Genomic DNA, 14,017 nt, shown 5'->3' on the forward strand with positions numbered 1-14,017 from the left:
TTTTTTTTTACAGGTTATCCTACAATGACATGATATCTCTTACGCTGTAACACACTTTCCAGCACAGTAATATGATACATTTGTTACATTTTTCCTTTATCCACTGCAAGAAAAATTTAACAAATGTATCATATTACTGTGCTGGAAATGTGTTACAGACAGAGTAAGAGATACCTCTAGTGCGGGGCATCTTCTCAATGATTTCAGCCATGGCTACAATCATTAAGAAAAGTGTGCGACCCCCGGGGCACTACAGGTTAATAAACCTGTAGTGCCCCAGGGATCATAGTGGAACTACAGAGTTCATCTGGAGTTCAGTTCCCACGGTCACAGTTGTGACTGCAGGCGATCCCCAGGCACTAGAGGTTGAATGGGGACAAGTTTCCCCATTAATCACTTCTAGTGCCCTGTGTTCTTGGATAGAGAAAGTCTATTTAAAGAACACATACTACTAGTACAGTGCGACAACAACAATCAATCTGTTGCAGCCCTGTAGTATGTGTTCCTGGATAGAGTTTCTTTATCCAAGAACACAGGACTCCCTGTGTTCTTGAATAGAAAACTCTATCCAAGAACACATACATCTACTAAAGGGCTCCAAGAGCTATCTGATTGCTCTTTCAGCCCTTAATAGTCCCTAAAAATAACCTGAATTCCCCCATCAGTGACTTCAATGGTGTTCGAATTCGGCATTCGAAATTCCGAACAATATCTCACTATTTAATTGAATAGCTGTCAAATCCAATAGTGAGATATTTGACCAACATTATTAAGGAGGCCTGTTCATTTTCCATCTATTGTCTGTAATTTACTGTAACTATCGGGGGAACAAACACAGACATCAAATGTCAGCCAATAAATCCTGAGTGATATCATTTAGAATGGGAACAAACATTACCAAGACACTACATTGGGTTTAATATAGCCTGAGTTTGTTACCTGCTTTGAGTATCGCCTGCTTTCAAAAGATGGTTCTTCCTGGAAAAAAAAATACATTTAAAATAAAAATGTTACTCCTACAATTAACCTTTTTTACTGCTTTTAGGTCTGGACCAATAGGCCAATAAAACAATTTTGTTATATCTGTTTAATAATGGGAAAAAATCTGTTAAACTTGCCAAAAATTATGTGAGCTGATAACGTTTTGTGCTCTCTGTTGAGTACAGGATTCTGTATGTAACAAGGGGACAGTGGGAGGTGTTCTAAAGACCTATCCTGGGGTGGCAATGATTTCCCTCATATACAGTATGATGAGTAAGTGTTCTCACCTTTGGACATTAGAATCACCAGGTGAAAATAAAGTATGCAGTGACTGGATCTTAGTACAGATTAGATGATATATAATAAATTTGTGTTTATGGGTTTAGATACACCATTATGTAAAAAGGGCTTCACAGGGCTCTTCTACCATTTCATGATGGTAATTTGACCAAAATAATTTCTCTCTCCTCAGCAACTGCTTAGTGGACTAAAGCGTTGCTCCCAAAGGGTGCTACCATACAAAATCCATTATTTGATAGGTTGATTATATATAGGTTTATGTCCTTGGATGTGCATACACCTCTATTGCAAGACTGTAGACCAGCTAGTATAATATTCCATCTCAAGTCTCCAAAACCATTGGCCACCATTCTATCATTACCCTAAAGAATGGCTGGAGGACATCCCTAGCCTCCCTTTATCCATTGAGTGATCAATGAGAAAGGAAGGTTAGGGATGTCCTCCAGCCTAAGAAGGAATTTTCCCACTATGTTATTCCCATCAAAACCTTGCGAGGCTGTACATAAGCACATGGATCTAAATTGTTTATATATAATGAAATATATATATATATATATATATATATATATATATATATATATATATATACACAGTGAGTGAAAGAAATGTTTGATCCTCTGCTTTGTACATGTGCCCTGTGACAAAGAAATGGCCAGTCTATAATTGTAATGGTAGGTTTATTGTAGGTGTGGGAGACAGAATAACAACAAATGAACCCTCAAATACCCAGTGCTCAAAAGTCAAAACTTGATGTGCATTGTAATGAGTGAAATAAGTATTTGATCCCCCATCAACCAGCAAGATTTCAGGCCCCCAGGTGTGTTCACTGTATGCAGGTAACGAGCTGAGGTTAGGAGGACCCTCTGTAAGGGAGTGCTCCTACTCCAAGATTGTAACAGTACCTGTATAAAAGACACCTGTCCACAGAAGCAATCAATCAGATTCCAAACTAGCCACCATGGCCGAGACCTAGGAGCTGTCCAAGGAAGTCAGAGACAAGACTGTAGACCTACACAAGGCTGGACTGGGCTACAAGACTATCGCCAAGCAGCTTGGTGAGAAGGCGAACAGTTGGTGCGATAATTTGCAAATGGAAGAAACACAAAATAAATGTCAATCTCCATCGGTCTGGGGCTCCCCTCGTGGAGTTGCAATGGTAACACACTGTGCTGTGAAGGCCTGAAATCTTGCAGAGCCCACAAGGTCCCCCTGCTCAAGATAGCACATGTACAGGCCAGTCTGCAGTTTGCCAATGAACATCTGAATGTTCCAGAGGAGAACTGGGTGAAAAAGTTGTGGTCAGATGAGACGAAAATTAAGCTTTTTGGCATCAACTCAACTCGCTGTGTTTGGAGGAGGAATGCTGCCTATGACCCCAGGAACACCATCCCCCACCGTCAAACATGGCGGTGGACACATTATGCTTGGGGAGTGTTTATCTGCTATAGGGACAGGACATCTTCACCACTTCGAAGGGACAATGGACAGGACCATGTACCATCAAATCTTGGATGAGCACCTCCTTCCCTCAGCCAGGGCATTGAAAATGGGTCGTGGATGGGCATTCCAGCATTACAATGACCCAAAACACGGCCAAGGCGTAGTTCAACAAAGGAGTAGTTCAAGAAGAAGCACATGAAGGCCCTGCCCTGGAGTGGCCTAGCCGGTCTCCAGACTTGTTGATAGGGGATCAAATACTTATTTCACTCATTACAATGCACATCAAGCTCTGACTTTTGAGCACTGGGTTTTGAGGGTTCTCTGTTGTTATTCTGTCTCCCACACCTACAATAAACCTACCATTACAATTATAGACTGGTCATTTTTTTATCAGAGGGCAAACGTACAAAATCAGCAGGGGATCAAATACTTATTTCCCTCACTGTATATATAATGAACAGTTCTGATGAACAAAGATCATACCAGTTGGTAAGTTTCATTAATTTTTTTACAAAATAAAGTAAAGACTGACAAGCTATAAAAACAGGCTTCATTTTTATACCCTCTCCATTACCTGCTGTTGTAATCAAAATGAAAATAGCATCCAACAAGAACAAATAAAGGAAGGTCTGAGACAACAAACCTCATTTTCTTCAGTGTTGGACGTTCCATTATCCAAAATATTATTGCTGAAAGAAAAGCAGAAATGGAATTCAGAAGTCAATATTTTCACATGGCCGTTCCTACTTCCCAGCAAGGAAAAAATGATGATTCTTAGATTACATGAAATGCTCACTCTGGTACAATTTTAGCATTCCCTTTGCTGTCACAATTCAAATGCTGAACAGATGCAGGTCCGATAGTTAATAAATTCCTCCTCGGTTATAAACTATGCAATCGAATAATACCGGGCAGAGGAAAGAAATAAGATATCTTTGTCTGTTACAGCTGATCATGGTAACAAATGGACAAAAGCTCTTTCTATGTCCTTTAGGAGAACCCAACACGAAGGGAGAATGAAATATTCACTCTCTTAAGTTAAGACTAGCAGTGAAAACTGTGGCATTCACCACTCCCTGGGCATCTACTGTCCACAGTTAGGTACCCAAAAACAGTTTCAGACAAGAATTTTTGCCCTTACAAACGCTTGTACTGGTACAGCTGTCCTTGACTGCCCCATTGCTGGACTGGCTGAAAACAGTGACAGGACCTCCCACCTCCATCCACCTGGGTTCAGCTGCTGTCACTAGTACAGCAGGGATTAGCAGGCGCTGGATTGATTGTCATTGGATCTTCTATTTACACATTGTTGGATCCTGCAGGTAAGTATTAGTTAAAGAACATTATTATAATTTGTCTTTGGGTGGAGTGTTTATTTTATGGGCTGCGTTAAGCCTGTCTGGAAATGGATAATAGGCCCCCCTGTACACATGTCCTGGGGTGAGGGGACAGAAAAACCCTTATGCAAAACCATTGGTCTGAACATAACCTAAAATATATAGAAAATAAAGATTTTGCTCAACACCCACCAAGAACGTAAATATGTGACATATACTTTTACAGGGTTTCGTCAACCAATCGATTTTGTGGAGGTGAAGGGGTCTCTACAATCACAGGGCATAGGAGATTTACCTATGGGTAAAATTAAAGTCTTTTTAAAGTTTTAAATATTTTACACACTATTTATATAGTGCCAACATATTATGCAGCTCTGTACAGAGTCCATGGTCATGTCACTAGCTGTTCCACAAAGGGGCTCACAATCTAATGTCCCTACCATAGTCAGATGTCATTAATCCAATCTAAGGTCAATTTCGGGGGAAAGCCAATTAACCTAAGTGCATTTTTTTGGGATGTGGGAGGAAACCTGAGTAACCGGAGGAAACCCACGCAAACACGGGGAGAAGCTTCAAACTCCATGCAGATAGTGTCCTGGCTGAGATTTGAACCTAGGACGCTGCAAAGGCCAGAGTGCTAACCTCTGGGCCACCGTGCTGCCAATATGTGGATTTAAATAACTAGTTTAACTCTTTCACTGAAAGGGTTATTGCAAGCCTTAGATTAATTGTAGAAGTGACCAGTGCGGCTTTAATAGCAGCAGTCCCCTGATCATCCACACATCACATGTAGTGTCAGTATATTCAGTGAAGAGCACAGAAAAGAGATCAGGTGTCTGAGCAAATACAGTTTTTGTAATTCTAAAATGAAAAAATTGTAATAATTACCTTTCAGGAAAATTTGCAAGATCAATCTTCATGTCTGTTAAAAATAAAATATTACAAATTAACATTGTAGTGTATAGATGTGGATTTATATACATTTGTATGGATGAGATCAGTAGTTTGGGCATTCAGGGTGTATACTATGAATGATATCAATATTATTTCCTTTACAATTGCTATTTTTTATCAATCATTCTACTACATTTGCTGAACTATTCCACTGTGTAGGTTTTTTACATAACTGCAGATTCCAATTATTACTGGTTACATGCAAATCATTTTTGCTAGCAGATGACCAACCATAAAAAGTTGACATTTAACTGAAAACAGAAGTCAACAGCACTCAAAAACAGGATTCTTGCTTTATTGTAACAGTACTGTCACTACATGTTGAAAAAGCCAACGTTTCGGGGCCGCACAGAGTCCCTTTCTCAAGGCACATTGACCCCATAACAGACATTGCATGGTTTTCACTGAGCCGCCCCCTTTATGACTTTCTCCAAAGTTTTCATACCTTCAGTTTTTGATGCTGGGTTTGGTTTAGTGTTTGTTAATGGTTTCTCTTCGGGAGTAGCACTGCTTAGCTGGTAGAGTACGGCATCTACAATGGGCATCACCATGGCCGCTGTGGAAGTATTACTTAACCACATCGACAAAAGAGACGTGCAACTCATGAAGCCTAGAAGAAGCCTTAGAAATACAAAAAAATATGTTGCAGTAAACATAAATCAAAAGCATAGGTGAAAGATACAGTAAACGTCTCTTTAAATATATGTAAAATATCAGTTCTATGTATATATTACCAATTTATTTAAGTTCTATGTGGTTGGGATTCTGTGGCCGGACCTTAAAAGAGCTGTGCAGAAATGATTGTCCACAAACCTCAATGAACTAAAGCAATGCTATAAAGAGGGGTGAGCCAAACTTCCTCCACAACGATATGGGAAACTGATAAAGTCATACAAAAAAAGGTTACTGCTTATGATTATTATTGCTGCTTAGGTTGGTTCTACAAGCTATTGAATCATGGGGTGTACTTAGTTTTTCCACATGGCTTCTCCATTTCTTGGCTTCATTTTTGTCAGATAATGGCATAGTAGAATCTGTTGTGCATGGTTTTACATCTGAGATTAGATATAAATAATTTTAGAACCAGGTTTGTTTTTGTTTTCTATTATGTCCCGATACATAAACCCTTAGAATTGAACCAGGGTGTACTTTCTTTTTCTCATGACTTGACTTGGGTGACTTGTATTTCTATATATCCTGTTATGAGATTTAAACTACTTTGCCTCAAAACATAGCCCATTTTGGCAGAGCAGGAGTCCTGTTTTTAATCTGGTGCAGGTATGTTATACTTCCTAGGCCACAACAATGAGCTTATCTCTCCGTCACCCCGCTCTCTCCTTCTATCACTGGTTCCTGTGTTACTGCATGAACACTGCAGCAAAACTAACTCACCTTTGCTGCTTTTCCTTTCTACAGTTTGAAACCTTTTGTATTTTAAATAATACATTAATCATACAGAAAGCTGAACTAATCCCATGTGATTCACCTAACCACGATCCATTGTAGGGCGCCGCCACCTTCCTTTTCTTCTTCCTCCTCTAGATGATATTCAGCGATGTTGATAGGCCAGGCCCCGACAATGTAACTCCCGTGGCATGCAGGAGTTCATTTATTTCCTGCACACTCAAGGGAATCCTTGTGCATGCACAGTTCAGCTTTGGGAGCAGAAACCCAGAGCGATCAGGCAGGTAAGACACATTATTGCAGGGACATTGCCATGCATGGAAAAATGAATGTCCTACCTGATCATAGAAACCTAAAATGGAACTTTAGTTCCAATTTATGATGTATTAGAACAGACTTTCTCAATTGTTTTACCACTAAAATAACTTTCCGGGCTCTTTCTCGACCGAAAGCACAAGATGGCGGACTCTAAGGCCAAAGTCAAAGGCCGAGCTCAAGGACCAACCTAATCTGAAGAATATCCCTCCTGAAGTTTTCAAAGGCGATCTCCCAGGTTTTTCCAAAAAGTTGGGTGGTGGATTTAAGCCTTCAAGTCAAGTTCTGGTCCTAGATGGCAGAGGACATCTCCTTGGTCGTCTCGCCGCCATTGTTGCTAAGCAAGTTTTGCTTGGGCGCAAGATGTTTGTTGTGATATGTGAAGGTATCAACATTTCTGGCAACTTCTACCACAACCAACTCAAGTACCTTGCTTTCCTGTGTAAACGTATAAACACAAACCCTTCCCGTGGTCCATACCACTTCAGGGCACCTAGCTGCATCTTCTGGAGGACTGAAAGAGGTATGCTGCCACACAAGACTAGGCGAAGACAGGCTCCTCTGGAGGGACTGAAGGTCTTTGATGATATCCCACCTCCTTATGACAAGAGAAAGCATGGTGGTCCTCGCTGCCCTGAAGATCATGCGCTTGAAGCCAACGCACAAGTTTGCTCTCTTTGGCTGCCTTGCCCATGAGGTTGGCTGGAAGTACCAGGCAGTCACTGCCACTCTGGAGGAGAAGAGGAAGGCAAAGGCTAGGTTGCACTATGCCAAAAAGAAGCTGATCATGAAACTAAAGAAGCAAGCAGAGAAACGTTGAAACTAAAATTGCAAAGTACACAGAAGTCATGAAAAAGTTTGGTGTTCTCCTTTAAATATGCCCAGAGACTTGGAGTAAAATATTTGAAAAAAAAAAACTTTCCGGTCTTGGGAACCCCTGCCAAATCAAATTTATCCGGGGTCAGTGGTAAAAAAGCTTCTTAAGTTGGTGGCTAGAATGTCCCCCTACAGAAGTGGCTAAAAAAACATCTTCATAGACAAATAAAATGAATTATTTTGTAGTATTATTCTGGAGTTTTACAAATCAGTGATATTTACTGAAAAAAGGGAAAAATGATCTTTAAGCGAGTCCAGTAGATGCACAAATTGTAGAAATAAGAAACATAAAGTAACAAACTTAATAAAGGACAACCTTGAAAACAAAGTTGCAGTTTTCCATTGAATGGTCAGCTTGTTAATACAAGAAAACTGCACTGCAGTAAGAGGTCTTATATCTCCAACTAGAGCTATTAAACCCACACAAGGCGGTTGCATTTCCTGACAGCCACTGAATACTCATTTATGTGCAATCGCAGGAAATGAGCTGAAACGTCGCCCACATCTGGATTGTGACATCACCGTGTAAGGAGACACCAGGCTCAGTGACGTCTTTGTAACAGCCAAATCACTTTTTCCCCAGAAGTAACTATACAACTGTGTTAGGCCCTCCACACATCTCTGCACAACTGCCCAGCAGCCTCCGCAATAAAATGTAGATTAATATAAAAGAATATAAATTAAAAGCTTTTAAGTTTTGGCTCTCTTGAGAAAATGCCATCAACTGAGATGCATATAAGAAAAAGCCTTATCTCATCAAAAACATTTATCACTGTACTATGCTGTGGTAGCACTATATTTATTTTAATTCACATTCTGCTGCTTTCAGTATGGTAACTGTTTTTAAAAACGTGTTTTATCCTGCCCAATGCTGAGACACACCAAGGGTGCAAACCTGCCCTTTACCGCAGCCCACAGGAGCTGCAAACCTGCCCTATACTGAACCACACAGGAGGTGCAACCTGCCCTTTACAACGCCATACAAGAGGCACAAACCTGCCCTATCCTGCGCCACAAAGAAGGGGCAAACCTGCCCTATACCGTGCCACACAGAAGGTGCAAACCTGCCCTATACCATGCCACACAGAAGGCACAAATCTTCCCTATACCACACCATACAGGAGGTGCAAACCTGCCTTATACCACGCAACACCAGGGGCGCAAACCTGCACTATACCATGCCACACAGGAGGGGTGAACCTGTCCTTTGACATCGCCTGAGATGAATATAAGAAAAAGCCTCATTTTATTATTATTATTATTATTAAACAGGATTTATATAGCGCCAACATATTACGCAGCGCTGTACAATAAATAGGGATTGCAAATGACAGACTAATACAGACAGTGATACAGGAGGAGAGGACCCTGCCCCGAAGAGCTTACAATCTAGTAGTATCTCATCAAAAACATTTATCACTCACTGTACTATGCTGTGGTAGTACTAAATTTTTTAACTTTACATTCTGCTGCATTCAGCATTTTAACTGTTTTTATAAGCGTTTAATCCTGCCCAAAGCTACACCACACCAGGGGCACAAACCTGCCCCATACTGCGCCACACAGGAGGCACAAACCTGCCCTTTCCAAGCCACACAGGAGGGATGAATCTGCTATATACCATGCCACATGGGAGGCGCACTCATGGAAGTGTTGAACTCTGAAGATACAGACAGAGTGTAGCATTGAATAGAGCAAAGGTAGGGACCAAGGAGAGTATAGTATAAAGTAAAAAAAACAGCAAGCTCATTTGATGAAAGATAACCAGTTTGAAGAAATAAGAAAAAAATGCAAATTCAGAATGTGCATCTAAACCAAATTGCAGTGTTCTCCCCAGCCCCTATTAGCTGTGCGCACCACCCAGCATTTCTCAGTAAACACCCCACTGTTTTTGGGTGGTTACCGAAAAATTCACAATACAGGGGCCATCACCTACCTACAATTACCACGTAGCACAGCTTAAAACACTTCTAGGGAAAATACTGCAAAATGTATTCACAATTTTAAAGATTCAAACTTCCTATCTAGTCTAATTAGTCTGTGACTGCAGCATGCTCAGCCATGTTCCCAAGCACTCCAGCTCAATTCTGTGAAAAACATATATAAGGACAATGCATTTCTGGCAAAGTCAACAGATTTTCTGTCATTGCTGAAAATGTCAGCTTGGAAAGAAAAAAGCACAGCCTCCACATTCAGGGACTGGTAAACTACAATATATTAAATTTATTTGTTGGGTTTTTGCTATTATGTCTTAATAATAGAAAGCAAAGCAATTTTCCTTAAACCAACACAGTGCCAATATTACTTTTGTGCTACTTTTAGGAAAAGACCAGCATCTTGTTAGCAAATATACTACAATTTCATGAAATCCACAGCAATTCAGTCTTAAGCTGCGTACACACTGCCAATTTTTGTCGTTGGAAAGGATCTTTCACGATCCTTTCCAACGACAAGGGAGTGCACGATGCATGAACAGTGCTGTACATACAGCACCGTTCATGCTCTATGGAGAGGGGAGGGGGAGAGCGATGGAGCGGCACCCTGCTGCGCGCTCTCCCCTTCCCTTTTATTACGATCGGCTGTCGTCCATCGTCCGTGGATCCGGCAGGTCGGTCGTCCGGACGATCGACGACACCGACTGTACACACGGCAGATTTTCGCCCGATAATTGGCCGATGCCGATTATCGGGCGATAAAAATCTGACGTGTGTACGTAGCTTAAGTGATGTTTAGTAGCATATTGTTAGCTGATGATTTTTATAGGGAAATGATGGACGTTGGCAAATGTGTCCCTGGCATATTGACTTGGTTGGTGTGACCTCCAATGCACAGACTCTTGGGAGTGTGCAGATTTCAAAATTACTGAAACTTATTTTTAGAGGTAAACTACTGCACTGTCCTACAACCAGCTGTATTTCTGACGCAGGAGACCAAGCATACCATTTCTGTACAAAAGTAGCCAGGAATCGAGGGAAATGTAGTCCCAGTGTGCAGAGGCTAATTGTCAGCTAGATAATGACAAGTCGGTGCAAGCAAAAATGACGAAAACAGCAAAAGGAATCTTACCAGCCAGGCTGGCTTCCCACAGACAACACCATCCAAAGTGCTATCCGCTTGTGCAGGTTCCACTTTTGGATGGAGGAGGCAAGACAGACCACACCAAACAGAAGCAGGTGGATGTCCTTAAAGTATTCTGATGCTACCTGTAAAAAAATAATACTGGTTGGACATCCACTAACGTATCAGAAAATACATCTTATGTATACATATATAAGTGGCTACACAATGAGACTCCACAAAGCAAACACAAAGCTTCACCTGCAGGCTACCTAAACATAAAATATATTTACTTCCAAACGCAAGAAAATGTTTAGTGGTAAAATATGGAACAGATTATAATAAATATTATAGAAATATAAAGGGAACAAAATGTAGGTCTTTTTACAAAGGAGAGTATACTAACCTCGCTTGACTTCATGATACCGAAAAGTGGGAACATAAATGCCGGGACCAGAGCCGCAGCACCCAGAGGAATGGCCTCTGAGATCCAGTATGAGGCCGTGACCAGTAGTACATAAGCACATGCTGCTTCCTGAAAAAAAAAAAAATTACATTTTAAAAATTGTCATCACATGTGCACTTATTGCTTCAATGATGGGACATTTCTTGACCTCCTATCATATTGATAAACTTCAGACCAGCCCTTCCAATCATTGATTTACCTTTGTAGAACTATATGGTTAAAAAAGGAGTCACAAGTCTTCCGAATCCCCTACTTGTCCTATGGACTTCTAGCAAACCCTGTGATTTCCTATATATTATTTTAGGATTCTTTCCACTGCAAGCCTGATCTCAGCACCCAGCTAGTATGGACAACTCAGACATCCGAGACTGTTACTATTGATTCATTATTGGAGAAAAACCACATTCATGTTGGTATAGATAATGCAAAGGATAATATATATGAGTCAATGTCTGTCCGTCTCCAACCTTTTGGTGGTTGCCAACCTTATGGACCTCATGGTCTACGAAATCTGGACCGCGCATGCGCAGGGAGCCATGTGTCACCTAAAGGGGAAGACAATTCTCCCCGAGTGACGTCATAAATCAAGAACCCGCCCACTCTCCCACCGCAGACTCAGACCTAAATTTGGAAGGGAAAGTAGCGCAGCACTCTGGACACAACAAAAGTTGTGTCAATAGCCCTGTGCTACTGTCCCCCTAGAATGTTTAGCAAGCAGGTCTGAGCCTGAAATGGGAGAGTGTCCGGCTTGTGTCCATACAAGGAACAGAGCCGTGGACCACGAAAATTTTCTCATGGACCATTGGTTGGCGACCGCTGATTTAAAGGACCATCTGGTGAAAGACTTCCACACATTTAATCAAGGCCCCCAGGCATATCCTTCAAACCAGGCCTATAGCTAGACCTAAAATTCAACGTCCTCTAGGATGACCATGTGTCATGGGACTGATGACAAATATGTGTTTGAATTGATGCAGTCGTCTATGATACTAAGCTAGGATGAGCATGCCACCATACCTCTTGGAGAGTCTGTGCAAAGTAAGGTAAGGTAAAATAAACTGTTTTGCAACCCATGTTCATAATCCTATACTGATACAGGACAAAGGGACCAGCTACTGATGTTGAAAGTACCAGTGCCGGACCGGACATCTTCTACGCTATGCTGTTGACTTTATCAGATACATTTTCTGTGTCCTATTTGAACTCACAGAGGGCCATCTGATAAGAAGCCTTCATCATGACTGCAGGAGGCTACATATATTAAGCAGGTATGTTCTCCTGTTGTTACAACTAGAAAACCAGCCATGAGAAATGCCATTCAAGCTTAAGCTCTTTTTGGCAGGGTCCTCTCCTTCTCCTGGGTCATTGTATCTGTCTGTCATTTGCAACCCCTAATGTACAGCGCTGCATAATATATTGGCACTATAATATTATAGTTTAATATATTGTAATAATAACCATTACTGGAGTAATATATGTGGTCGCAGGCGATTAGCAGGCACAGATAAAAACAAAAAATCTATACTATCCCATTATACGTTATAAGCAAATAAAAGTTTGACCATTGTATGAATAGTCATTGCCGGCCTAGTTTCAGACACCATCATGTCTGGAGCCTTCAGTATGTAATCTAAGATGTGTAACCACCAGTATGCAGACTTCCTGCATGTCACAGCAGGGTTTGAATGTTTTCCGATTTTTAACAGTTTTAACACTTCTTCTTTGAGAAGCCTTTACTATACCGGAGTGAATGCAGGCAATTCAGTAATGTGTGTGTACACTGAAGGCATAGAAACCTGAAACAGACTAAGCATTGTGTCATCTGAAGGAATCGTTGACTTATACTGTACATAAAATTTCCCTAAGCACAAGTTTGGGCTCTATACGTGCCGTGCGTGAAACCGGTCATGGACATTGCATCAGATCTCCAGATTTTCTGTACACGTGTCTGTGGTCAGTGCATGTTCACACCTTCTACTGTACAGTAATAAGCAAAAAGAACCCAGAGAGAGGGGAAAACCTATATATAGGCCTCCTAGATTGTAAGCTCTTCGGGGCAAGGTCCTCTCCTCCTCCTGTGACACTGTCTGTATCTGTCTGTCATTTGCAACCCCTATTTAATGTACAGTACTGCATATTATGTTGGTGCTTTATAAATCCTGTTTAATAATAATAAAATAATAATGATAGATTTAAAGGTGATCTATCAAACTTCACATTTTATGAATCCATAGAGACAATCAATATTAGCAATTCCAATTCCGAACAGCTTTGCTAAGGCAGCCTAGGGCATAGTCTCTAGCTACCCATTCGCAAAGTCTTTCTGCATCAGAATCATTGCCCTCTGTACAGACTGCTGAATGCTATCATGGTAAAACGAAATGTTAAATGTGCTTAAACCCTGAAACAAAAATCTTGATATTCGGTATTCTACTAGTTCTTAGGTGAGGTGTCTGCAATAGTTCTCTTTTAGGCTTTTTTGCCTGGTTCCCCTGTAGATAACACAATTCCTGTCTTTGGACTCTTATGGTCACTTGGTTGTTACCTAGGCTAGACTTCAAACATGTCCGTCTTTGTTCTTCTCCATGACATGCTAGAGGATAGGGTGTGATAGAATAAGTAGTTTATACAAGAAAGAGAACATTGTTCTAGCCTTCAATTGATCTTACAGGTGGTGTCACGGACAAAGTACAGGTTAACAACTCAAACTTCATAACCATAACATACTGCACTTGAAAGGTATGAATGCAACCTAAAACAATATACAGCTAGGATTTCTAGTAACTGACAAAAGAAACCATTAAAATGAAACCTGACAAGATGGGCGTTTCTTGTCCAGACCCCTTCCAGTCCATAAAAGAATATTGCACAAAGTTCCTGGTACTGC

The 14,017-nt window shown here is 40.9% G+C and overlaps 1 protein-coding gene and 1 pseudogene across 1 annotated transcript in view; one reads left to right on the top strand and one right to left on the bottom strand.

Annotated features, from left to right (window-relative positions):
* Positions 1-14,017, bottom strand: part of LOC140337974 (solute carrier family 13 member 1-like) — a gene marked incomplete in the record, with an annotated part of 38,121 nt that overhangs the window by 19,087 nt on the left and 5,017 nt on the right. The window contains 6 exon segments of the mRNA XM_072421880.1: positions 940-978; positions 3,365-3,410; positions 4,947-4,980; positions 5,458-5,633; positions 10,674-10,810; positions 11,071-11,199. Coding sequence (XP_072277981.1) covers positions 940-978; positions 3,365-3,410; positions 4,947-4,980; positions 5,458-5,633; positions 10,674-10,810; positions 11,071-11,199 — 561 coding nt within the window.
* On the top strand, positions 6,945-7,606 carry LOC140337975 (large ribosomal subunit protein uL13-like; annotated as a pseudogene).

Source organism: Pyxicephalus adspersus, chromosome 9, assembly GCF_032062135.1.
Source record: "Pyxicephalus adspersus chromosome 9, UCB_Pads_2.0, whole genome shotgun sequence".
Taxonomy (NCBI): Eukaryota; Metazoa; Chordata; class Amphibia; order Anura; family Pyxicephalidae; genus Pyxicephalus; species Pyxicephalus adspersus.